The 26,316-nt window shown below is 41.4% G+C and overlaps 1 protein-coding gene across 2 annotated transcripts in view; it reads right to left on the bottom strand.

Moving 5' to 3' along the window:
• Positions 1-20,811, bottom strand: part of PPA1 (inorganic pyrophosphatase 1) — a 41,583-nt gene extending 20,772 nt beyond the window's left edge. Inside the window, exons 1-2 of one of the 2 annotated variants that reach the window (XM_060768834.2) lie at positions 20,630-20,811; positions 3,906-3,970 (exon numbers count right to left, since the gene is read on the bottom strand). In XM_060768834.2, the coding sequence (XP_060624817.1) occupies positions 3,906-3,970; positions 20,630-20,693 (129 nt within the window). In that variant the 5' untranslated portion in view covers positions 20,694-20,811. Of the gene's footprint in view, positions 1-3,905; positions 3,971-7,400; positions 7,462-20,629 lie in introns of those variants that run through there. The other variant, XM_067465698.1, reaches the window with a different exon arrangement.
• Positions 20,812-26,316: the final 5,505 nt, after the last annotated feature.

The following is a 26,316-nucleotide window of genomic DNA, read 5'->3' as shown; positions in this document are numbered from 1 at the left end:
TAGTTTACTTAAAAATGTTTTCAAAGCTAAACTTCTGATGGGATGGTTGAGCCTCACAAGAGAGCTTTGTATGTAATAAGGTTCAGCAATAGTGTTAAGGAACCACTGAGTTATGTATGAATCCTAGAAAAGTATATTTGTGTGTGTTAGTTCCTTCTTCCTGTATGTGACGTATGATGCCTTGTATGGAATGTAAGTAGGCGTGTTCTACTGAGTGTGAAGAAGAAGAGTAGCCATTACTGAGTTGTCTTTTGCGCAGGCAGACGCTACCATGCAACTCTGCTATGTATATAGTCTGTAAATAAAGCTAATTGGTTTATTGCTTTATGGCTGTGTGTCGGAGCGGTTTTATCGCCTCATCAACCAACAATCAACATTTTTGGCCTACAACTCCTAGAAATTCCCAGCCAGTTTACCAGGTGTTAGGATTTCTGGAAGTTGAAGGCCAAAACATCTGGGGACCCACAGGTTGAGAACCACTGGTCTATGGGTACATATGACTCAGAGTCCGAGAACAGTTGCTTTCTAACTCTAAAACAATAATGCCCAGAAATCCAGAACACTGAGACATGGCAGTTAAACTGATGTCAAACTGCATTAATTCTACAGTTATAGATGTACCCCATGTCACCTGATATCAGCTCATAGGGTATTCGTACTACAAAATAGTTTATGCTTAAACTGGGATATAAAGCTATTTTAGAGCACTTCTAATATATAAAACAAGTACCAAATTTTGAGAAGGAAAGAAAAAATCCTTGTTAATATACTTCTCATATTACTTTCTGTATGGCTGTATCTGTTCTAATGAATATACAAAACACCAAGTTCATTTCTTTATGTAAAGAAAGGTAAATTAGTCTGACATATTTCACATTTAGAAGACAATAAGAGCAGCAGCTCAGGTCTTGATAAACTGAGAATATCTCCAACCCCAGACTGTGAGATACTTTACAATCCTCTTAAGATCTTAAAAATATCAGGATTAGGAGCAAGAGCTAGGAACAAGACTGGGCAATGTAACCTTTTGCCCTAAACTCTGGCAACGCCAAGAGAAAGGTGGGTTAATTAACATATAAATGAAATGAACTGGACTCCCTAACTGTGCTGTCACTGAAGCTGCGTAGCACCCATGAGATGAAGTTTCCCTGCAATAAAAACAAAGAGAAGTGAAGTCTGACAATCTGCATTGGATAGTTCCCAGGATCACAAAATCTTTGCATGTGCCGTTAGGATAAGCCAGTAGAGGTTCACCTCCAAAAAAGGATCTTCACCATACAGGTTTAATCCTACAGACCTTAACGCTATTGTTTTCTGCTTAAGATGAAAGCTATATTTGAACATTTTATAACACAACCATATCATTTTAAACAGAGGACACTATAATCAAAAGATACACCCAAATCTGATTTCAAAAGAAATTTGTTAAACTGTGGTGCCCCTGTAGTGAATTTTATGATCTATGTTGTATTTTTGGTGTGTAGCTCTAGGTTACAATATGGCTGATAGGGAAGAATTGGCTCAAATAGGATAGCAACAGTGAAGGCAGGATTAATTTGCATATGTGAAGCCGATTGGTCGTATGCAGATGAGACTATGCCAGAATTTGAAAAGGCCGCTGAGCTAGAATGGCAGTTACAGAACTGAACATTCTAAAGGGGTGGAGTCAAGTTTGAAAGAAGCAGTTAGAGTTTGTCAGTTAAAAAAGAGAAGTGGGGAGCAGTTAGAAAACTCAGTTAGAGAGAAGCAATCGGGAAAATAGAGCTCAAGGTTTAAGGAAAAATAAGAAGGCGTCAGTGTGGCCTAAGTCAGAAAATAGTTCAGCCAAGGGTATATGAAGAAAGTAACATATTTGTTGATGTGAGATAGTGAGGGTTTCATAAGAAAAGTCAACTGAGTGAATGATACTGAATGTAAGACTCGAGACTGTAACAAAACGCAAATGTAACCATAAAGCATTGGAACCAGAAGCTATAAATAAACTTTGTTACTTTGTTGCTTACCGGAGTGTCTCAAGCATGTGATATAAAGCACAAAAGTTTAACAACTCACAAGAAAGCCCCAGCCAATTTAAAAAGGAAACTGCAGCAGTACAAGGCAGTAAAGGGATTTAGAAAGGAAATTCTTTTTCCCCTCAATGAGTCAAGAAGGAAGGCACTTGTAACAGGACAGAAACAGAGTACGTCCCAGGTATTAAAGTGGCGACAGAAAACTACATAGGTGGTGTGGCATTACGTATTCAGTTATGTGCAATGTTACGCCCCACAGCCCCTCATAATAGTTTTCAGTTGCTCCGCAGATACATTGATCAATGTATATGTAGCCAAGTACCAATTTTTCATATTTACTTTCCATCCAACACTAGTTACATTTTCAGTTATCATTTTGGATCAACTCCTTGCAATGGTGCCTTGCTTTTTGAAGTCTTGTAATCGAATTTGTTGACCATATTCTGATTCATTTTTTAAAAAACACACATCTCATGCCTTTATATTACTAATCTCTTTGTTCTGAAGACAAATTAACAGTATTTTATCTATACTTCATTGCACTACTTGGTGGCCCAAGTGGTGCAATGGGTTAAACCCTTGTGCTGGAAGGACTGCTGACCGAAAGGTCGGCAGTTTGAATTCAGGGAGCGGGGTGAGCTCCTTTCTGTCAGCTCCAGTTTCCCGTGCAGTGACATAAGAGAAGACTCCCACAGGATGATAAAACATCCTGGCATCCCCCGGGCAGCATCCTTGCAGACAGCCAATTCTCTCACACCAGAAGCGACTTGCAGTTTCTCAAGTTGCTCCTGACACGAAAAAAAAAATGCCACAAGCTATTAGCTGAATTCATACTAATGTTAGAATAAGAGCTAGATAAAAGCAATGTCCCACTTCGAATTCAATGTGTTCAGTCCAATGAAACCTGGCTTCTGGGCAGGGGTGTGTAACCTATTGAGCATAAAGCCCAATTTTATACAGAAAATTACTTCTCCAGCATTGATAACAAATTGCATCGGGATTAACTAATGAGGACTGAAGAACAATCAGCATCCTGTACTCCTCTAGTTTACTGGAGTGAAGACCACATATTTGCTCCAAGTCAGCTCTTGCTTTAATATTCTGGTCTGAAAGAATTCAAGGCACCAGTCTCCCCAGTATATATTGGCATCATTCATGCAATGATGGCCAACTGTTTACTGTTCCAGCTGACAAACAAATTCAACTTAACAAACCTACAGAACCTATCTTGTTTGTAACTTGGGGACTGCCAGTCCTGGTTCTGAAAAAAAAAAATCTAAGCTAGAAGTGGAAGACAAAACATATTTAGACCAAAATTACTATTGGAACAAAAACCAACTTTTAAAAAAATTAGTATCAATTTAAATACCACAATAATGTAAAATCTGGGTGTAAAATGCAATAAATCAACTTCTTTACTTTCTCCATCAGCCCCAACATCGCAGAGGAATAAAATACTTCCATGTTTTTTCCCACTGTAAGCTGGAGGTTGCTGCAAGTTAGGAGGATAATTGTATAGTGAAAAGCTCAAATGTAGAACTGGGTCTAAAGAAGCCAGTTATGGACAGAGAGTTATGGTAATCATAGATTTTTTCCCCCCAAAGCCCTGCTTAAGAAAAAAAAATCATTTCACATGAGTATGCTGAATTCTGGCTATTCCTACCACAAAGGCAATTTTTTACTTAAGTGACATTGTAGTAAGTTACTCTTAGTTCTTAAGTATCACCAGAAGTTAGACTGAATACAGTCTAACTGAATACAGTCTAACTGTTAAAATACATACAAAAATATTGTCTTCCTTTAGGTTGAATTAAATAGGTACAATCTAGTAACTAAGCCATTTTTCTAACTTGCAAGATTGGGCTGAGGGCATCACAACACAATGTTCAATATTACCTTGTTGGCATTTCCATGTATTGGAATGTCATGGAATGGAGAAATATATTCGCCTTGATCATTTTCTGGAAAACAAAGAAAATGTAAGATTTTTTTCAGTTATAATGAAGTAAAATGGTAATGTTTATACTTTTCCACGAAACTGCATCCTCTGGTTCTTCTCACCAACCTAGAAAGAGAGTTATTTCCCTTCTCTCATGTACACTTAGAATCTGCACATGGAAAGTGGACCATCCTCCAGAACAGACTGAGAAATAGAAAAGGCTGCAAGAGACAAGGTGAAAAGAGAAAGATGCTGGCGTGATATTATTCTGCCCAAAGCATTTGAATATGTAAGAAGGCCAAATCAATATGATCCCCCAAAAGAGAGAGGTTTTTGCTCCAAAGGAATCACTGAAATCAACACTGGAAATGTTTCAGATCTAAATCGTATCTAGAAATAGTGCAATGTACATACATGTTGACTTGCCATTCAGCAAGTGATCCAATGGGTCAACTCTAACTGAGACTAATGCTTTCGTATACCTACAAGCTCTTTCCTTCCATAGTTTCTCAAAGCAATCAACATTACAAAACAGAGTGCACACTACTGCTAAGTCTCTGACCATCCACTGTGACAACTCCAAAGATTAACTGCATGTCTCACTGTCTGGATAATATGGAAGGCACTACGTGTTAAATGTAGGTAATATTCAATTATTCATTTATTTAAAACATTTATATTCCGCCCTTCTCATCCCAAAGGGGACTCGGGGTGGGGCACAGCATACACACGGCAAACATTCAATGCCGGGACACAAATTCGCATACACATACATAAACATTAAAAAACATTTATCAAAATATTAAAATACACAATTCAAAACCGTCCTAGTCATCTGCGTCAAATCTAATTGGCCTGGTCATCTTTCCTATTACTGCTTTATTGCCCTGTCCTGAAAGCTTGGTCCCACAGCCAAGTTTTTACCATCCTTCTAAAGGACAGGAGGGAGGGGGCTGACCTGATCTCACCAGGAAGGGAGTTCCATAGCTGGGGAGCAATCACCAAGAAGGCCCCATCCCCACCAATTGCGCCTGTGACAATGGCGGGACGGAAAGCAGGCCTCCCCAGAGGATCTTAATCTCTGTGATGGTTCACGGCACAGTCCCATTACTTCCACAATATAAAGCACCACTTCTCCAAACTAGTGTATTGCATGGCTGCAGCTTTCATGTTTCTTGAATACTACAGCTAGCGGAGTGGGGCTGGTTTTACCCATATTTCAGACCAATAACCCTGCTTGCCTATCTTTCAACAGGGAAGACCTACAAAAATGATCCAGTTTTAAGAGTTCTGGGTTGTGTGTCCATGTTCCAGAAACATTCCCTTCTGATGTTTTGCCCATATCTATGTCAGGCATCCTCAGAGGTTGTGAGGTCTGTTGGAAGCTAGGCAAGTAGTGTAATATATCTGTGGAATGTGCAGGGTGAGGTCGAGAGAGAGGGACTTCTTGGTGGTGGCCCCCCGCCTCTGGAACGCCCTTCCAAGGGAAAGAAGACAGGACCCATCCCTCCCCTCTTTTCGTAAGAGTTTGAAGACTCGGTGGTTTCAAAAATCTTCGAGAGTGACCAGTGCTAGCTCAGCCTAGACACTGTCCGGACACAACCTAGCCCGCTATATATTACACTGGTTATTCTCCTAACAGGCCCCTGGAAATAGGTTGTCCCCGCTTCTGTCGTTTATCTATTGCAGTACTGTACCCAAATGTAGGTCCCATCTTTATTTCAATTTGTATCAGTCTTGACCCAGCCTTTTAAATTGTCCTGACCCATTCCTTTTCCATCCCCTAACAAATAGACATGAAGAGCAGGCAGGATTTTTTCTTTTAATATTTATGTGTTGTTGGGCAATTCCATGCTTATGTTGCTGTCACTGTTATTTTTTTGTTCATGTTGTGACTCTGTATGTTTTGATGTTGTTGCTTGGAACCACCCTGAGTCCCCCCAGGGAGATAAAAGTATTGTTGTTGTTGTTGTTGTTGTCTGCTGGAGCCAAGTCTGAAGTAGCCAGGCTTTGAATCTGCAAGGCCATTCAATGCTAATCAAGGTGGCCAATTGAAACATTCCCATTTAAGTGTTTGTAACAATCAACTGTGTCATTTTGCTACATGCACAACTACTGGTGTCATTTACATCATCTTTTGTCCCAACTGCTTGATGTATGTTGGACAAACCAGCAGACAAATTAAACTCCGTATAATCGAATGCAAAAGCAAAATTAGAAATCAGGCTGTCGATTCAAGCCTATACAAACATTTCAATGACATGAAACATAGTCCAGAAACACTTAGGGTCCTAATTTTAGAGGTGGTTACATCCCCCATAAATATAGATTTATCTACTAGACTACCACAACATGAAGCCTTTTGGATTTTCACTCTTGAAACTGTATATCCTAAGGGTGTGAATGATTCTATTTCATTTCAGTGTTTCATGTGAGCTAGCACATGGCTCTTAAAACAAGTTTCTCTTTTGAGTAACTTACTATTGCAAACTGGAACACACCCACTCTGACAGCTATACGGGGCCCCTTTAAAATTCTCTTCATACACTATTAGTTTCTCTTTATATACTGGAATCTCCATCTGCTTCCTGTGTGCTTGCCACAGAAATATACTAAAAAGCAGAGCACCTTTGTAGGAGAACCTATGTGAGTATTTTGATTCTACTTTTGATAATTGCTTTCCTTACTATGTTTAGCCACCGAATGTGTTCCCTTTAGGTCCTCATAATTGTTTACCTTCATATATTGACTTTACTTGAAGAATTGTCTACTTTACAAAACTTACTATTTTGGATTTCTACTACCACCTGAAGAAGACTGCATGTAGTCGAAACCGGTTGCGGTTGACAAACTGTGGATTTTGAAAAAGGACTGATAAACTGTGTGTTGCTGTGAACAAACTTTAGCAAAATATGGTCGACAAACGGATATATTCAACTGTAGGAATCAGCGGCGTACCTACATTAAGAAGCTCTGGATTAAGAGACTTGTAAAAAGGTTTACAAACTTTGTATTGTTATTGATAAATTTATTTTCAAAAGAACCTTAAAGCAGCTGTACATTTTGCTGTAAGAATTGGTTGTTTATACCACATAAGAAAAATAGTTTTGGGTTTAGAGAATTGTATGTAGTATAATTTGTACTAGATGCCTATATATCGAATGTTGTAGCAATTAAGCAAAGACATAATATATGTACATTATTGCAATTATATAACTGTTTGACTTTTGGTCTTAGGGACCTTTTGCCTTTAACATTCCCATTTGCCATTTCACGGCTGAGCAAAATGGGATTCAAATCCTGGTCTCCAGCCACAGCGCAATGCTCAAACCTCTACTGTCTCTAACAATAGTTTAAACTGAGGGTTTCTCACACTTTAGGAATCAGTGTAAGCTCAACCTCAGGACACGTCAATTAAGTAAACTTTGGACAGCATATTCTTCTTACCACACCTTTTCCTCCACAGTGAAAACTGAAACCGTTTCGGGGCAGAGCCATGCCAGGAAGAAAAGAAAATCGCCTTAAAGGATTACATGGAAGGAGGCTTTGCTTTTATAGCCACCTTCACTGTCCCTATCTGTTAGCCTGCTCAGACTTTAAACCCAATTGCTGTTTGTTCAATGGGGGAGGGATAGAGAAGACAGCTCAATGGATGTTCACCTGTCATACAAGACATGGAAAGCAGATAAGGTTTTTTTTTTTAGAGCAAAAAACCAAAAACCCTGTTGGATCCTCAGTGTAGTATTATCCCTTTTTCCTTCAAAAACGCTACTGCAAATTCTATACAAGAAACTCTGAGCAGTGACAAAGAAACACTTAACAAACTGACATGCAACAGATGCCCCTGTTTACTAGATTCATTAATCTTTTAGCTGCTTTTGTCACCTCTATAAGTCCTTCTATCGGAATCATTACACCATTTTTCTCTCTTCGGTCAATGCTGGCCTGTTGTTTTCAATGAGAGATGTCAAGCATTCCTACTAGCTATCCACATCTGCAGGGGTTAGGAGCATCAGTGGAAGTGAAAAATTGTGAATGAAGAACACCTCTATTTCTAGACTTCCAGCATGATTCCGGTCAATTTCTGCTGGAAACTGATCACAGAAGTGCATTGGAAAACTACAGATTCCCAGAGAGAACATTTGCAATCAAATCTGTAAAAAAATCAAACCCAGAAAAGTCAAAACCACTGCATTCCGGAAGCTACAAAATAATAATAATAATAATAATTATTATTATTATTATTATTATTTCTGACACAAAAACACAGTATGTCACAGCAAACGAGATCTATATGCTGGATTTCGTATCACAAAATCACAAGTCGAACACTTCCCAAGCATCTAGGACTGTGTGATGTATTTTCGAATGGTGCACGCTGATACAAGTAAGGTGGGATTTTGCAGTTGACAGATCATGATTTTGTCAATGTTTATTGTTTCCAAATGCCGGCTGAGATCTTTTGGCACGGCACCCAGTGTGCCAATGACCACTGGGACCACCTGTACTGGTTTATGCCAGAGCCTCTGCAGTTTGATTTTGAAGTCCTGATAACAGCTGAGTTTCTCCTGTTGTTTTTCCTCAATGCGACTTTCACCTGGTATGGCGACATCAATATTCCAAACTTTTTTCTTTTCCACAATCATGATGTCTGGTGTATTGTGTTCCAAAACTTTGTCAGTCTGGATTCAAAAGTCCCACAGTATTTTTGCGTCTTTATTTTCCATTACCTTTGCAGGTTTATGATCCCACCAATGGTAGGTGGTACTTGTGACATAAGTTTCAGTGAATCATTTGGGCCACAGAGTTGTGCCTCTGTTTGTAGTCCGTTTGTGCGATTTTCTTGCAGCAGCTGAGGATATGGTCCATGGTGTCATCAGTTTCCTTGCACAGTCTGCATTTTGGGTCATCAGCTGATTTTTCAATCGTGGCCTTAATGGCATTTGTTCTGATGGCTTGCGCCTGGGCTACAGGAATCAGGCGTTCTGTCTTCTTCTTCTTCTTCTTCTTCTTCTTATTAGATACACAACAAGATCAGTACACAACAAGATCATTATCCTGGCTTTTGTATTCAATCACACGTCCGACACTTCCCAAGTGTCTAGAACTATGTGATGTATTGGTGAATAATGAGTGCAGATTCAAATAGGGTGGCCTTTTGCAGCTGACAGATGTTAATTTTGTCAGTGCCGATAGTTTTTAAGTGCAGGCCAAGGTCTTTAGGCACTGCACCCAGTATGCTGATCACCACTGGGACCACATTTACTGACTTGTGCCAGAGTCTTTGCAGTTCAAACTTTAAATCCTCATATCGTGTAAGTTTTTCCAGTTGCTTCTCGTCAATTCTGCTGTTGCCTGGGAATGCAATATCAATCATCCATACTTTGTTTTCCCCCACAACCATGAGGTCAGGAGTATTGTGTTCCAAAACTCTGTCAGTCTGAATTCAGAAGGGTCAGAGTAGTTTGACAGTTCGTTTTCTGTAACTTTTTCTCTCACCAGTTTTCTGTCGCAGGCATATGGTATTTGTGGCAAAAGTTCTAGTGGATCATCTGAGCAACAGTATTATGCCTCTGCTTGTAGTCCATCTGCGCAATGTTCAACTGCTTCCTTGCAGAGTCTACACTTGGAATCTGTCATTAACTTTTCAATTCTGGCTTTGATGGTATTTGTTCTCATTGCTTGTTCTTGAGCTACCAGAATCAGGCCCTCCATCTCCTTTTTCAGTGTTCCATTTGTGAGTCACATCTATGTTCATCATCATCATCATCATTATTATTATTATTATCTGACATTTTCAACTACTGATTTTAGTGATAAATTCCCATTCACTGTACTGTATTGTTTTATAAGCCACCTTGAATGTTGCTGTTGTCGTCATCATCATTTAAATGTATACGGTATTTTACATGAACAGATTTATAATTTGTCAGTTTTTAATTAAAAGTTAACCAAAACATAGGATATACATGTAATAAAGAAGGAGTGGATAACACCACCAAACTGACTTGTCAATTTTGCTCTAAATTTTTCCCAGGAACTGTCCATGGGAAGCCTTCTTTTGCCAGTTTTCTCTTCTGCTCTGCATTTATTATTATTGTTGTTGTTGTTGTTGTTGTTGTTGAGATAAAAGAAACACATGATCCCTTCACAGCTCATAAAGTTCTTTGGTTGAGGTGAAACACAGGATCACTTTTCCTTCTTAAACACAGAACCTTTTAAATTGCAAAAAGGAACAAACTATTGAAACAGGGTGGGTGGCCATGATCATGCTATCAGTTACTCAACCCATTTTCTCTATTATGTTAAACTCTAGGTTAAAGGGTAGAAGGAGGGTTTGGCAGTAGAGCTGCCATTGGTCTTCAGATTTCAAGTGTGTTTTTTTTTCTAAAAAAAAATTCACAATACTTGTGAATACCCTTGTTACATGTATACAAGGATGTAAAGTAACTACCTTTTTTTCTAGGTATCCCCTCCCCATTTAAGAACGTCATTCATTTCTCTACTAGACAAAACAACTGTGTCTTAAGAGGACACCAAACACTTCACATACATTATGTCACCCAAAAATGTATACACACTTAACAGGGTTAAAGAGTCCCATAGTAAAGAACTGTCACAAAATTAGAAGTCCTTCCTTGGAAGCTTTTAAACAGAGGCTGGATGGCCTTCTGTCAAGGGTACTTTGATTGTGCTTTTCCTGTATGGCAGGGGGGTCAAACTTTACAACTCTGCATTTAAACAATGTGAGCAGTGCATAGCTGGATGGAGTTGACAATTCGGACAGCTTACATAAAATGGCAATTTAAAATATAATCCGTAACTCTGATTAAATTATAAACATTCTTCAGCATACAGTAGACTCTCAGTTAACTGGCATCCATGGGGATTGGTAGATACCAAATAAATGTAGTTTCTAGTTGCTTGAGAATGGCTATTAAAATAGGCCTTGCTAATATTTATTTATTTGCAACATTTATATGTTGCCCTTCTCACCCCGAAGGAGACTCGGAGTGACTTTCAAGATATATAGACATTCAATATATATTATTAGCATAGTATAATATCAGTATTAAATATTACTATATTGTACTATATCATTATATTGTAATATTACTAGTAATATTACATGTAATCTATATATATAAATTTGTTAGGGGCATCCAACGAGGAAACAAAACTCAAAAACCCCCCAACGAAACTTAACCAAAATTCCCATACCCATAACACAACCCACAAGGTACAAACATATCTACTCAAAATGAAAAACAACACAACAACACACTCACAAAACGGCAAAACAACAAAACTCAAAAATCCCCCAACGAAACTTAACCAAAATCCCTGTGCCCATAACACAACCCACAAGGTACAAACATATCTACTCAAAATGAAAAACAACACAGCAACACACTCACAAAACGGCAAAACAACAAAACTCAAAAATCCCCCAACGAAACTTAACCAAAATCCCCGTACCCATAACACAACCCACAAGGTATAAACATATCTACTCAAAATGAAAAGCAACACAACAACACACTCACAAAACGGCAAAACAACAAAACTCAAAAATCCCCCAACGAAACTTAACTAAAATCCCCGTGCCCATAACACAACCCACAAGGTACAAACATATCTACTCAAAATGAAAAACAACACAACAACACACTCACAAAACGGCAAAACAACTGAGCATGCGCATTGGCGCCCAGCCGCAAGTTCCATCGCGCGCGCACATGGCCTTCCGGCCAACGTTCCCTCTGCGGAAACCATGCCCACTCCAAGCCCCGCCGCGCCGCTTCCCGCACACACACACACCCTGCCGCACACACACACGCAACCCCACGCTCCATCACTCCCCCCGCCGCCGCACACACACACGCAACCCCATGCTCCATCACTCCCCCCACCACCGCACACACACGCAACCCCACTCCCCCCGCCGCCGCACACACACACGCAACCCCAGGCTCCATCACTCCCCCCGCCGCCGCACACACACACGCAACCCCACGCTCCATCACTCCCCTGCCCCAATCTTACCTCCTTTTACTTCAGGCCACCTCCAAACCCCACCCTGCCCCTTCCCGCCCTGTCAAAATCTAGGAAAGACAGGAAGGAAGGAAAGAAGGAAGAAAGAGAAAGGGAGGTAAAGAAAAAGGGGGAAGGAAAGAAAGTTAGAGGAAGAAGAAAAGGAAAGAAAAGGAAAGATGGAAGGAAAGAAAAGAGAGACAGCAGAAGAGAAAGAAAAAGGGGGAAGGAAGGAAAGAGATAGAGAAAGAAGAGGAGAAGGAAAGATGGGAAGGAAGGAAGGAAGGAAGGAAGGAAGGAAGGAAGGAGGGAGGGAGGGAGGGAGGGAGGGAGGGAGGGAAAGAAGGAGAGAAAGAGGGAAGATTGGCCACAGCAACACATGGAGGGTAAGGGTTGTTATTTCTATTATTATTATGATGATGCTATTGTTCCTCTGAGACCCTTTTAGGGGGAATGGGAGAGGTGTCAGGTCCCAGAGGCAATGCATTGCATTGTTATTGTTATGATGGTGGTGAAATAAAAGGAAATAAAAAGTGAAAGAAGGAAGCAAAGAGGGAGGGAAGAAAGGCAAAGGAAGAAATGGGGAGGGAATGAAGGAAAGAGAGAAGGATGAAACCAAGTAGTGAAAGAAGGAAAGAAAGAAAGAGGGAGAGAAGGAAGAAAGTAGAGAAAGGGGGAGGAAAAGGGGGAAGGAATAGGTAGGTACCTCTCTTTCATAATAGTCCAGATATCTACCTCAACTTTGATAAGTTTTACTATAGGCCACAGCAACGCGTGGCAGGGCACAGCTAGTATAAATATATAATTATAATTATAATATTATTATTAGTATTATATTGCATTACATTATCTATTATCTATATAAATAAAAATGTAATATTCGTTTGTGGGATTAACATAACTCAAAAACCACTGGACGAATGGACACTAAATTTGGAAAGCTTACACCTAACAACACTATGTATGTCCTTCACTCAAAAAAATTTAATTTTGTCATTTGGGAGTTGTAGTTACTGGGATTTATAGTTCCCCTACAATCAAAGAGCATTCTGAACTCCACCAGTGATGGAATTGAACCAAACGTGGCATACGGGACTCCCATGACCAACAGAAAACATTGAAGGGCTTGGTGGGCATTGACCTAGAGTTTGGGAGTTGTAGTTCACCTACATCCAGAGAGCACTGCGGACTCAAACAATGATGGATCTGGACCAAACTTGGCACAAATACTCCATATGCCCAAATATGAATACAGATGGAGTTTGGGGGAAATAGACCTTGACATTTGGGAGTTGTAGTTACTGGGATTTATAGTTCACCTACAATCAAAGAGCATTTGAACCCCACCAACAACAGAATTTGGGCAGACTTCCCACACAGAACCCCCATGACAAACAGAAAATACTCTCTTCACCAGGGCAAGAAAATATAATCAAAGTCCTCTTGACAAAGAGCCATCCAGTCATAAATATAGATAAATAGATATGATTCACACACACACAGATATAGTATCATAGATTTGAAAGGGACCTCTAACATGCAACATTATACGTTGCATGTTCCAGAGTAGTCAAATAAGACACTCCACATCAACACTGACAAAGAAAGAACAAGAAATACTATTTACCCACAAGCATAAAGAAATTACATATATTAAAAACTGACACTTTCTTATTACTTTATTTTCCAGATCACCAGACTGGGCCTCAGCAACACGTGGCAAGGGACAGCTAGTAATACTATAAATATCATATGTATATACAATATATTGTATTATATTACATTATATTCTATTATTAGAATAGCACAGGAGACAATCGGGTACTGTCTTCTGCTCCCTTCTCTCTTCACTCTGGCCCAGAGCAGTAGTTGGACCTGCGAGAGGGGTCCCCAACTGATGACATATGCAGGAGATAATACTATACCCCATACCATAAACTCTGTGTTGACTTGATAGTCAAGGTAAAGGTTTCCCCTTGACATTAAGTCCAGTTGTGTCCGACTCTGGGGGATGGTGCTCATCTCAATTTCTAAGCCGAAGAGCTGGCACTGTCCACAGACACCTCCAAGGTCATGTGGCCAGCATGACTGCATGGACTGCCGTCACCTTCCCACTGGAGAAGTACCTATTGATCTACTCACATTTGCATGTTTTTCAACTGCTAGGTTGGGAGAAGCCAGGCCTAACAGCAGGAGCTCACCCCGCTCCTCGGATTCGAACTGCCAACCTTTCAATCAGCAATTTCATCAGCTTAGCAGTTTAACCTGCTGCATCACGAGGGGACCCTTATTGATATTAATATTGAAATATAGGCAGTCCCCGAGTTACAAACACCTGACTTACAAGCAAATAATAGTTAAGAATGGGGTGAGACAACAGGAGGTGAGAGAAATCTACCCCTTGGAAGGGAAATTCACTCTTGGAAGAGTTATGATGGGAAACAGGTGTCTCCACTGAAACTTCACTGCCAATCCTTGTTTCCACAACAAACCACATTGTTCAAAATCCAATGATCACAGCGACATAAAGTGAGGTTAATTTTCTGAACAGGAACACAAACAGCAAAACAAACTCCCCAATATTATAATTATATATTCATATTACATGCAGTATTACTAATATTACAATATAATGGTATAGTGCAATATAGAAATATATAATACTGATATTGTACTATGCTAATAATATAATATATTGTATGTATATATATCTTGTAAGCCATTCTGAGTCCCCTTCGGGGTAAGAAGGGCGGCATATAAGTGTTGTAAATAAATAAATAATAAATAAGGGTGTCAACCCTTCCCTATGCTATCCAATGCTAAAGAATGTGTGTGTGTGTGTATGGATATATATATACGGCTTTAAAAAGGTACCTGATACAAAGACAGGCTATATAGCAAGACCCCCCTTTGGTTTGCACCTAATGAAGCATTCCACTTGAGAGAAATTCCTAGAGATCGCTGGCTATCGTATGCCCAGCTACTAAAGATAAATGCACCCGAGATCAAGCTGAAATCCCAAGAAGAACTAAAACATCTAGATCAATCTATTTCTTGGTTTCAATACCACCAAATATTAGAAAACTTCAAAATAGACGCGAAGAAAGGATTTCAAACCCAAGAAACATTCTGGGACAGGATAATGAAATCAGAAAAGAAAACAATTAAAAAAGTATACCAACAATTGTTAATATGGTCCACGGAGACGGAACAGGTGAAAGGAGTCATGATACAATGGTCAAGAGATGTAGGAAGATCAATACACATGACAGAATGGGAGGAAGTGTGGTGCAATAAAATAAAATACACCTACGCAGCGGAGATGAAAGAGAATTGGTTTAAGTCTTTTTATAGATGGTACCTCACGCCCGAGAAAATATCTAAGTTTAGCAAAGGTAGAATTAGAGATGTCTGCTGGAGATGCGAAAAACAAAAAGGTAACTACATCCACATGTGGTGGAAATGTAAAAAGGTAAAGTCCTTCTGGCGTGAAGTCAAAAAAATAAGCGAGATCATTTTAAAGGAAAAGATAGAACTTAAACCGGAGGTAATGTTGCTGGGAATAGTCGACTCCATCAAGGACAAGAACTCAGAAAAACTTTTTTTCTATTTTACCACAGCGGCGAGAACAGTGGTAGCTAGAATATGGAAATCTAAGGAGATACCGACTGTAGAGCAATGGTTACTGAAAATATGGGACATCATGAATATGGACATCCTCACCCAAAAAATGTCACAGAGCATAGTAAAACCCCCTAGGACCAACTGGGAGGGCTTTTTACAATATATGAAAGGGATGTATAATGAGGTACATATTAATACCATGTATTAAGGAAACTTGAAGGTATAGCAAAAGGAAACTGGCGAATACACCAATACCAATATAAGTAATAGAAAAGAAAAGGGGGTCAAAGTATAGTTTATTCCCCTGAAACTGACCAGCAAATCCTGGAAGTATTTTAGAATTCACTGGGGGAATCATTGTTGGTGTTGGTAAGTGTTGTTATTGACATACTGTCGTAACATATCTAGTGGTATGTTTGTTTGTTTGTCTGTTTTTGTGTCCGTTTGTATTGTCTTAGTGCACTAATACACCTCTTTCCTTTCAGCTCTTCTCAGAGCACTATATTCTAAATAAACATATATACAAAAAAAAAAAGGTACCTGTTCCGATTTACATACAAATTCAACTCAAGAACAAACCTACAGAACCTGTCTTGTTCCTAACTTGGGGACTGCCTGTACAGTAATTAAAAACAAATACAGACAAGCTTAACTTAAACACAGTTCCATTAAAACTAATTTTAATTTTTACTTAATGTGTTACTTCTGTTCAATCATTTTGCCAGTTGCTTAAGAGTTCTGCCTGCGTGAGTTCGGGATAACAGCGTCTACTGTAAATATATTCACTTAGCCTTCCAATAAGTGAATATATTTACTTTACAAACACACTTTTTCTATTTCCTATCTCATCCAGGTTTTTAATGTTTTTATCATTTTATCTTGCACATTTGGCCCGCCTTATCTGATTGATCTTATTATATTATTCTGCACTGTCTATTTTGTTTTGTTACATTATGTATTTTGTTGTGTTTACTTTTTTGTTGTTTTGTATCTTATTTCATGGTATTCTTTTTAGGCTCAGCCTCATGTTAGCTGCCCCAAGTCCCCATTGGGGAGAAGGCGGCGGAGTATAAATAAATATTATTATTACTATTATTACTACTATTACTGTTGAAGGCTTTCATGGCCTGAATCACTGGGTTGTTATAGATTTTTTCGGGCTATATGGCCATGTTCTAGAGGCATTCTCTCCTGACGTTTTGCCTGCATCTATGGCAAGCATCCTCAGAGGTAGTGAGGTCTGTTGGAACTACGAAAATGGGTTTATATATCTGTGGAATGACCAGGGTGAGACAAAGGACTCTTGTCTGCTGAAGCTAGGTGTGAATGTTTCAACTGACCACCTTAATTAGCATTTGATGGCTTGGCAGTACCTCACTACCTCTGAGGATGCTTGCCGTAGATGCAGGCGAAACGTCAGGAGAGAATGCCTCTAGAACATGGCCATATAGCCCAAAAAAACCTACAACAACCCATTACTACTGCTGTTGACTATTAAAGGGTGTGTGTGCGTGGGTGTGTGTATGTATATGTGTGTGTGTTTATTTATATAGGGACACCCTATATCAGTGGTTCCCAACTTTTGGCCCTCCAAGTGTTTTGGACTTCAACTCCCAGAAATCCCAGCCATCTTGGAGCTGAAATCCAAAACACCTGGAGACCCAAAGGTTGGGAACTACTGCCCTGTATGTTACCTTGTTGTGAGCCTTAAGATAGCAACCCTGTGAGAAAAGCAGGCTACTACAGCCTGGATTGCAGATTTTCCCTGTGAAAGAGAAAGTAGCTTGCCTAACCCCACCCAACCTTATCCTATGGGGCAGAGGCAAACCCTGAATCAATCTGGGGGAGGATGGACCACGGATTGTTGATTGAATTGCATTAAATTCAGCAAAATAGCTATGATGGGATTTGCAGTACCTACATCCACTTCCACAGATCACTGTGACCGCCATGAATTGTGGACCAAATTTGGGATACAGATCCCCCATGATGCACTTTACATCCTGGTGAAGTTTGGGGGGGGGGGGAATGGTCCATGGATGATGGGATTTGCAGTACCTTCACCTACATCCAGAGACTACTGTTAACCCCATCATGGATCTGCACTAATATCAAAAGGGCCCATTCATAACATCCAAAACCAAACAATGCCTTTTTCAAATAACCCAGGATTCGCTAGGTACCAAGTTTTTATATATAAACACATAACATTTACTGTACAAATAGGGTTTGAAAGATTTTCCTTGACACTAGTTAATTCTTGTGTTTCTTCTACAGCTGCTCTACGTGGTCTATCAGAAACATGATGATCAACACAGGTGGCAACCTGTGCTGGACGGGGTTGCACTCCCCCTGAAGTTACAGGTCCGCACTTTGGGTGTCGTCCTGGACTCATCACTTACGCTTGAGTCTCAGGCGTCGGCGGTGGCCAGGAGGGCCTTCGCAAAATTAAGACTCGTACGCCTGACCTCGTGAAGTCAGATCTGGCCAGGGTGGCCCATGCCTTAGTCACCTCCAGATTGGATTACTATAATGCACTCTACGTGGGGCTGCCCTTGAAAACGGCCCGGAAATTTCAATTGGTTCAACGGGCGGCAACCAGGTTGTTAACTGGTGCTCCTTACAGGGAGCGGTCAACCCTCCTGTTTAAGGAGCTCCATTGGCTGCCGTTCATTTTCCGGTCCCAATTCAAGGTGCAGGTTCTTACCTACAAAGCCCTGAATGGTTTGGGACCTGCCTACCTGCATGACCGCATTTCTGTGTACGAACCTACACGATCTCTTCGATCATCTGGAGAGGCCCTGCTTGCTTCCACCTCCATCGCAGGTGTGACTGGTGGGGACGAGGGAGAGGGCCTTCTCGGTGGTGGCCCCTCGACTCTGGAACTCACTCCCCAAGGACATCAGGCAGGCCCCAACTCTGGCAGTCTTTAGGAGGAGACTGAAAACGTGGTTGTTCCAGTGTGCCTTCCCAGAATAAGGAAACTCTCAGCAATATGGCCTCTAAATGCACTTTATTACTGACCTAGGACTGTCTGCACACCCCATTCCTCTCTGAATATTCTATCCTAGTTACACCTATTCATGCCCAGCATTATTTTTTTAAATTTTAATTATTACATTTGGCCCAGCCATAGGTTTATAAATGTTTGTTGTGCTATTGTTAATGTTTATTGCTTATTTTTGTTTGTGAGATTTATTTTAATTGTTTTGCATTGCTTGCTATTGATGTGTTGTGGGCTCGGCCTCATTTAAGCCGCACCGAATCCCTTGGAGAAATGGTAGCGGGATGTAAATAAAGATTATTATTATTATTATTATTATTATTTCCTTTTAAAAACAAGAAACATATCTATTTTGTTGAAATTAATGCAACTCAATCAACAAACTCTGCAAATTATACAAGTTGTAACCGTACCAACACTAGAACAGTAACAGCCAAGTTTGGTCTAGTTTCATCAAATCATGTAGGAGCCTTTGTGGATCAAACATACATATAAACATATATATATACACACACACACACACACTGTACATAATGAGTACCTTAAAAACAAAACAACCAATGAATGAAATCACACCAAATTTGGCAACAAAACATCACACAGCACAAGGAGTGACCATCACTCAAAAAATTATGATTTTGTCATTTGGGAGTTGTAGCTGCTGGGATTTATAGTTCACCTATAATCAAAGAGCATTCTGAACGCCACCAACGATGGAATTGAACCAAACTTGGCACACAGTTTTCCCATGACCAACAGAACATACTGGAAGGGTTTCGTGGGCATTGACCTTTGGTTTTGGAGTTGTAGTTCACCTACATCCAGAGATCACTGTGGACTCAAACAACGATGGATCTAGACCAAACTCTAAAAGAATACTCCATATGCCCAAATGTGAACACTGGTGGAGTTTGGGGGAAATAGAATCTTGACATTTGGGAGTTGTAGTTGCTGGGATTTATAGTTCACCTACAATCAAAGAGCATTCTGAACCCCACCAACGAAGGAATTGAACCAAACTTGCCACACAGTTCTCTCATGACCAGCAGAAAATACTGGAAGGGTTTGGCGGGCAGTGTCCTTTCGTTTTGGAGTTGTAGTTCACCTACATCCAGAGATCACTGTGGACTCAAACAATGATGGATCTGGACCAAACTTGGCATGAATACTCAGTATGCCCAAATGTGAACACTGGTGGAGTTTGGGGGAAATAGAATCTTGACATTTGGGAGTTGTAGTTGCTGGGATTTATAGTTCACCTACAATCAAAGAGCATTCTGAACCCCACCAACGAAGGAATTGAACCAAACTTGCCACACAGTTCTCCCATGACCAACAGAAAATACTGGAAGGGTTTGGTGGGCAGTGTCCTTTCGTTTTGGAGTTGTAGTTCACCTACATCCAGAGATCACTGTGGACTCAAACAATGATGGATCTGGACCAAACTTGGCATGAATACTCAGTATGCCCAAATGTGAACACTGGTGGAGTTTGGGGGAAATAGATATTGACATTTGGGAGTTGTAGTTGCTGGGATTTATAGTTCACCTACAATCACAGAGCATTTTAAACCCCACCAATGATAGAATTGGGCCAAACCTCCCACAAAGAACCCCCATGTGGGCCACAGCAACGCGTGGCAGGGGACAGCTAGTATAGATAGATAAATAGATAGATAGACAGACAGACAGAGAGGGAGAGAGAGAGAGTATACACCTTATATACACATAAATGAATATCATTGTATATACAGTATTTCTAATAATGTTGTGAATGAAACAATATTTGTGAATCACAAAGTGAAGGTGTCACTATCTCAGCCCCCAATCTCCCAGTATTTTGGGAATTGCTGCTAAGGGATGCTTTCAAGGGTGCTGGTTTGCAAGGCGTCTGCGTGCAAGCTTTCTCAGCCTCTGGCTCTCATTCATGCAACCATTGAAAGACCTACCTGTCTGCTGTGGGCACCTTTCCCCTTCCCAAGCCCCCTCTCCTTGCTTTCCTTCCCTGCAAAAGACTCACTGAAATAAATCCTGTAGTCCAGGCTATTGGAGCAGCCGCGTTCCTCCACGCTGTAGCTGGCCATGGTTGAGAGTGCGCGCGCGCAAGAGAGGCTAGAGACAGAGAGCGGCGCGAGACAGCAGCAGAGGCAGCGCGAGGACAGAATGGATCACGCCGCAGCCAACCAGAGCCGCCCCTTGCGACCGCCGCTTATGAGCCCGGACACCGCCCCTTTCCCCCCACCCACTTCCGCACTGCGCAGGCGCACGCTTCCCCTCCCGGTGGTTTCATCAGCCAGAGGCCACGCCGGCCTTGTGCGCAGTGCGCAGACTCTGAACACAGTGCTTGGGCTTAATTCATTCCCACCTCCTTTCTCCAAGTCCCCAGGGCTAGCTCAGTCTGCTGCTTCTACCCAGTCTTAAGTTTCTCATCACACTAGAGAAAGAAATCCACTTAAAATCTGGTTTCTGCCTCCTGCAGAATTCTGGGGTTTGTAGTTTATTGAGGCTGTTAAAGGCTCCTCCCTAAACTACAAACCTTAGAAACTGGATTTTAAGTGGATTTTTTTCTGTAGTGTGATGAGGCCCTCAGACTCGCTTATTTGACTACAAGTTTGCAGACGACACCAAATTGGGAGGGATAGCTAATACTCCGAAAGCGAGGAGGAGCTGAGGAGCCTTCTAATCAAGGTGAAAGAAGAAAGCGCAAAAGCTGGGTTGCAGCTAAACATCAAAAAACCAAGATTATGTCAACAAGAATGATTGACTACTTGAAAATAGAGGGAGAAATCGTGGAGGCCGTGACAGACTTTGTATTTCTAGGTGCAAAGATTACTGCAGATGCAGACTGTGGCCAGGAAATCAGAAGGCGATTACTTCTTGGGAGGAGAGCAATGTCCAGTCTCGATAAAATAGTAAAGAGTAGAGACATCACACAAGCAACAAAGATCCGCATAATCAAAGCCATGGTATTCCCTGTAGTAACCTACGGATGTGAGAGCTGGACCTTAGGGAAGGCTGAGCGAAGGAAGATCGGTGCTTTTGAGCTGTGGTGTTGGAGGAAAGTTCTGAGAGTGCCTTGGACAGCAAGAAGATCCAAACAGTCCATCCTCCAGGAAATAAAGCCCGACTACTCATTGGAGGGAAGGATAGTAGAGGCTAAGATGAAGTACTTTGGCCACATCATGAGGAGACAGGAAAGCCCAGAGAAGACAATTATGCTGGGGAAAGTAGAAGGAAAAAGGAAGAGGGGCCGACCAAGGGCAAGATGGATGGATGGCATCCTTGAAGTGACTGGACTGACTTTGAAGGAGCTGGGGGTGGTGACGGCCGACAGGGAGCTCTGGCGTGGACTGGTCCATGAGGTCACGAAGAGTCGGAGACGACTGAACGAATGAACAACAACAGAGAAAAAAATCCGGTTTCTGCTTCCTGCAGAATTCTGGGGTTTGTAGTTTATTGAGGCTGTTAAAGGCTCCTCTCTAAACTACAAATCCCAGAACTCTGCAAGAGGCAGAAACTGAATTTTAAGTGGATTTTTCTCTCTACTGTGATGAGGCCCTCAGACTTTCTTCTTTGACTACATCTACCTGTCATGGAGTCTAATGAAGGAACTAGATTAATTATTTATTTATTTATTTATATTTACTTTATTTGTATACCACTGTTCTCAGCCCTTAGGCGACTCACAGCGGTTAACAACAAGAACAGCAAAAATTCAATGCTACACTAACAGAATAAAACAGTTAACATCCTAACACATTATACAATAATATACAATTAACAATAGCCATTCACTAGCGTCTCATCACTAAAAACATGATCCAGATCCGTCATCCTTTGTTCCATTCCTATGTTCATTACACTCATTGCACTAACTATTCGAACGCCTGCTTAAACAACCATGTTTTCACTTTTTTACGGAATACCATTAATGATGGGGCTAGTCTAATGTCCGTGAGGAGGGCGTTCCACAGCCGAGGGGCCACCACCGAGAAGGCCCTATCTCTTGTCCCCGCCAGCCGTGCTTGTGAGGCAGGCGGGATCGAGAGCAGGGCCTCCCCGGAAGATCTCAAAGTCCTAGTGGGTTCATAGGCAGAGATGCGGTCGGATAGGTAGCTTGGGCCAGAACCGTTTAGGGCTTTAAAGGTCAACGCCAGCACTTTGAATTGAGCCCGGTAGCAAATCGGTAGCCAGTGGAGTTGGCGCAACAGGGGGGTTGTATGCTCCCTGCGTTCCGCTCCTGTTAGAATCATGGCTGCTGAGCGTTGGACTAGTTGAAACTTCCGAGCCGTCTTCAAAGGCAACCCCACGTAGAGAGTGTTGCAGTAGTCTAAACGGGATATAACCAGAGTGTGGACTGCCGTGGCCAAGTCAGACTTCCCAAGGTACGGGCGCAGCTGGCGCACAAGCTTTCGCTGTGCAAATGCTCCCCTGGTCACCACCGAAACCTGGGGTTCCAGGCTCAGCGATGAGTCCAGGATCACACCCAAGCTGGCCAAATAAAGTATAATAATAATAATAATAACACGTTATTTGTACCCTGCTACCATCTCCCCAGGGGACTCGGTGCGGCTTACATGAGGCCGAGCCCAAACACAACAATACAGGCAATAATCACAACAATACAAGCAATTAAAATAGAACATAAACGATAAACATATAACATTATCAATAAGACAACATACAGTTAAAACTGTGGGAAGGCCAAATATAAAAATTAAAATTGGAATAGTGCTGAGGCATGGACGAAAAGGTGATAGTGGCGTTTGTGGAAGACATACGAGCAGACCTAAAAGTATAAAGTGCTTTGGAGGGACAAAGTGCTATGGGATAATTATTTTGGGAAGGCACACTGGAACAACCACGTCTTCAAGCTCCTCCTGGAGACTGCCAGAGTTGGGGCCTGCCTGATGTCCTTAGGGAGTGAGTTCTAGAGTCGAGGGGCTACCACCGAAAAGGCATTCTCTCTCGTCCCCACCAATCGTGCCTGCGATGCTGGTGGGATCGAGAGCAGGGCCTCTCCAGATGAACGAAGAGATCGTGTGGGTTCATATACAGAGATGTGGTCACGCAGGTAGGCAGGTCCCAAACCGTTCAGGGCTTTGAAGGTAAGAACCTGCACCTTGAATTGGGTCCGGTAGATAAATGGTATTTATCTTATTTTGGTGGTAGATGCTGCTGGTTTTCCCCCAGGTCTCTGAATTTTCAGTATCCTGACCTATCTCCTGAACTCTTAGAACCCTGGAACTTTGAATCTCTGGACTGGGTTTGGACTATGGTATAGACTCTTCATCCCTGAACTTTGCTCATTGAACTCTCCGCATTTGACCACTGGACCTTTTGACTACGGTGTAGCTTTTGCTATCAGTTTCTGTTTATTCTGTGGCTGAGTGCTATCTTTATGTTTTATATTTTAGACTATTAAAACCGCCAGAAAGTAAGTGCTGTTTTAATTGAATTGTTTGATACAAACTGGTTGTTTGTTTGGTTCATCTCTGCCTGAATAATGGCAGAGCCCTGGCATCATGACACCACAGCAGCTATCCCTATAGAACTTCAATTTAGAGATTTTTTTTTCCAACCTAGCACAAATATACTTACTAATATTGAAATATGTTGATCCTCTGCTTTACAGAATTTCAAATTGCGTGGCTGGTTTGCTGTTGCTATGGAAGGAAAATAGCTCTTCCTTATCCTGTTTGGGGCTTTCTGATGCTGAGCAGAATTCTGGGAAACGTTGTTTAGGGCAGGAACGTTTGCATTCTCTACTATAGGACTCCTCGCCTTCCCAAACTACACGTCCCAGAATTCTGTGCTCTCTCAGTCTCTTTCCCAGCTAACTTGGCTTGTCCCTGCTGCTTTCCTCTCATGGCGAGAGGCAACCTATCTCTTTTTTATTTAAAGAGGAATGGCAGCCTTTTTGGTTTCACCTCGCTTGCACTGAAAATGGAAACTGACTTCCGAGAATTATAGAATTCAAACGAAAAAGTATTGGATGAATTACATATGACTTATGATTTTAAAAGGAAGATTTGCACACGCCTAATAATGCTGCTTCCTTTTTGCCTCTGTACAACTACCACTTATCATAGATGAAGCCGGCATTGCCCAAAGCAGACAAGTTCGGCCCTTTTCTCCCTCTTTCACCTCAATTCTTGGAAATTGAGAGAGATCTTTCAAAATTAGGCAAAGGGCAGGATGAAGGCTGTGGTTCACTCACCTTTCAGAAATTGAAGCTGAAAGGTTACTATTGCAAAAGAAAGAAAGAAAGAAAGGAAAAGAACCTGAATTTCAACCTGTTACCAGAATACTTTCAGGTAACTATGCAACTGAAGTCGAACAAAATCCTGTGCTACCCAAGAAGCCATTCGGATGCCACTGAACACCCCGCCTAGTTTAAATGCAGTTTTACGTGCATCACAATCCAATTAGAGCCATCTACTCACACCCTAACTATAGCTATGCCCTGATTACTTAGCAAGTTGTCTGGGCAGAATGAGATGACATGCCAAACAGAGAGACATTTAGCTGTGCTGGCAACAGAGCAAGATTCGCACAAGAGTCAGAAGTATGGCTGGATCTACACTGCCATGTAAAGCCGATTCAAACCCAGGTGAAAGAAAAGGGCTCACTCTGAATCTGATCTGCTAGAAAAGTGTGGACGTGCTTTTGTGGTGACATCCTCTCACCACCACCTAAAAACAAAACAGCAGAAATCACTGTGTAGTTTTATCATTTCACTTTTGCTTTCACCTCATTTAGGTTACAGGAACAGAGCAATGTTTTGGCTCTGTTTTCAAAGTGAAATTGAAAGAGAATCTGGTTTATTTATGTAACTGCGATGATTCAGTTCCTGACCATATATGAGAAATTACAAAAGGCTTTCTGGGAAACAGTATAATCTATCTGGGAAAATGAGATTTATAATCCAGCATGTTGCTACAATGGGGATGGTTTTAAGATTCTGTAACTGTGTATATTTATAGTTATTGTATGCTTGCCGTATATATGCTGTGCTCCGCCGTGAGTCCCCTTTGGGGTGAGAAGGGCAGAATAGAAATATTTTAAATACATAAATAATATAGAATCATAGAGTTGGAAGAGACCTCATGGGCCAACCAGTCCAACCTCCTGCCAAGAAGCAGGAAAATTGCATTCAAAGCACCCCCCGACAGATGGCCATCCAGCCTCTGTTTAATAGCTTTCAAAAAAGGCGCCTCTACTACACTCCAGGGCAGAGAGTTCCATTGCTGAACAGCTCTCACAGTCAGGATGTTCTTCCTCATGTTCAGGTGGAATCTCCTTTCTTGTAGTTTGAAGCCATTGTTCTGTGTCCTAGTCTCCAGGAAAGCAGAAAACAAGCTTGCTCTCTCCTCCCTAAGACTTCCTCTCATATAGGTAAAGGTAAAGGTTGTCCCCTGACATTAAGTCCAGTCATGTCCGACTCTGGGGGGTTGGTGCTCATCTCCATTTCTAAGCCGAAGAGCCGGTGTTGTCTATAGACACCTCCAAGGTCATGTGGCTGGCATGACTGCATGGAGCGTCGTTACCTTCCCGCTGGAGCGGTACCTATTGATCTACTCACATTTGCATGTTTTCAAACTGCTAGGTTGGTAGAAGCTAGGGCTGACAGCGGAAGCTCACGCCGCTCCCCGGAATCAAACCTGCGACCTTTCAGTCAACAAGTTCAGCAGCTCAGCGCTTTAA

Source organism: Anolis sagrei, chromosome 3 (assembly GCF_037176765.1).
Source record: "Anolis sagrei isolate rAnoSag1 chromosome 3, rAnoSag1.mat, whole genome shotgun sequence".
In the NCBI taxonomy this organism is placed as follows: Eukaryota; Metazoa; Chordata; class Lepidosauria; order Squamata; family Dactyloidae; genus Anolis; species Anolis sagrei.
The sequence above is the reverse complement of the archived record's forward strand: the minus strand, read 5'-3'. Positions and strand labels throughout refer to the sequence as shown.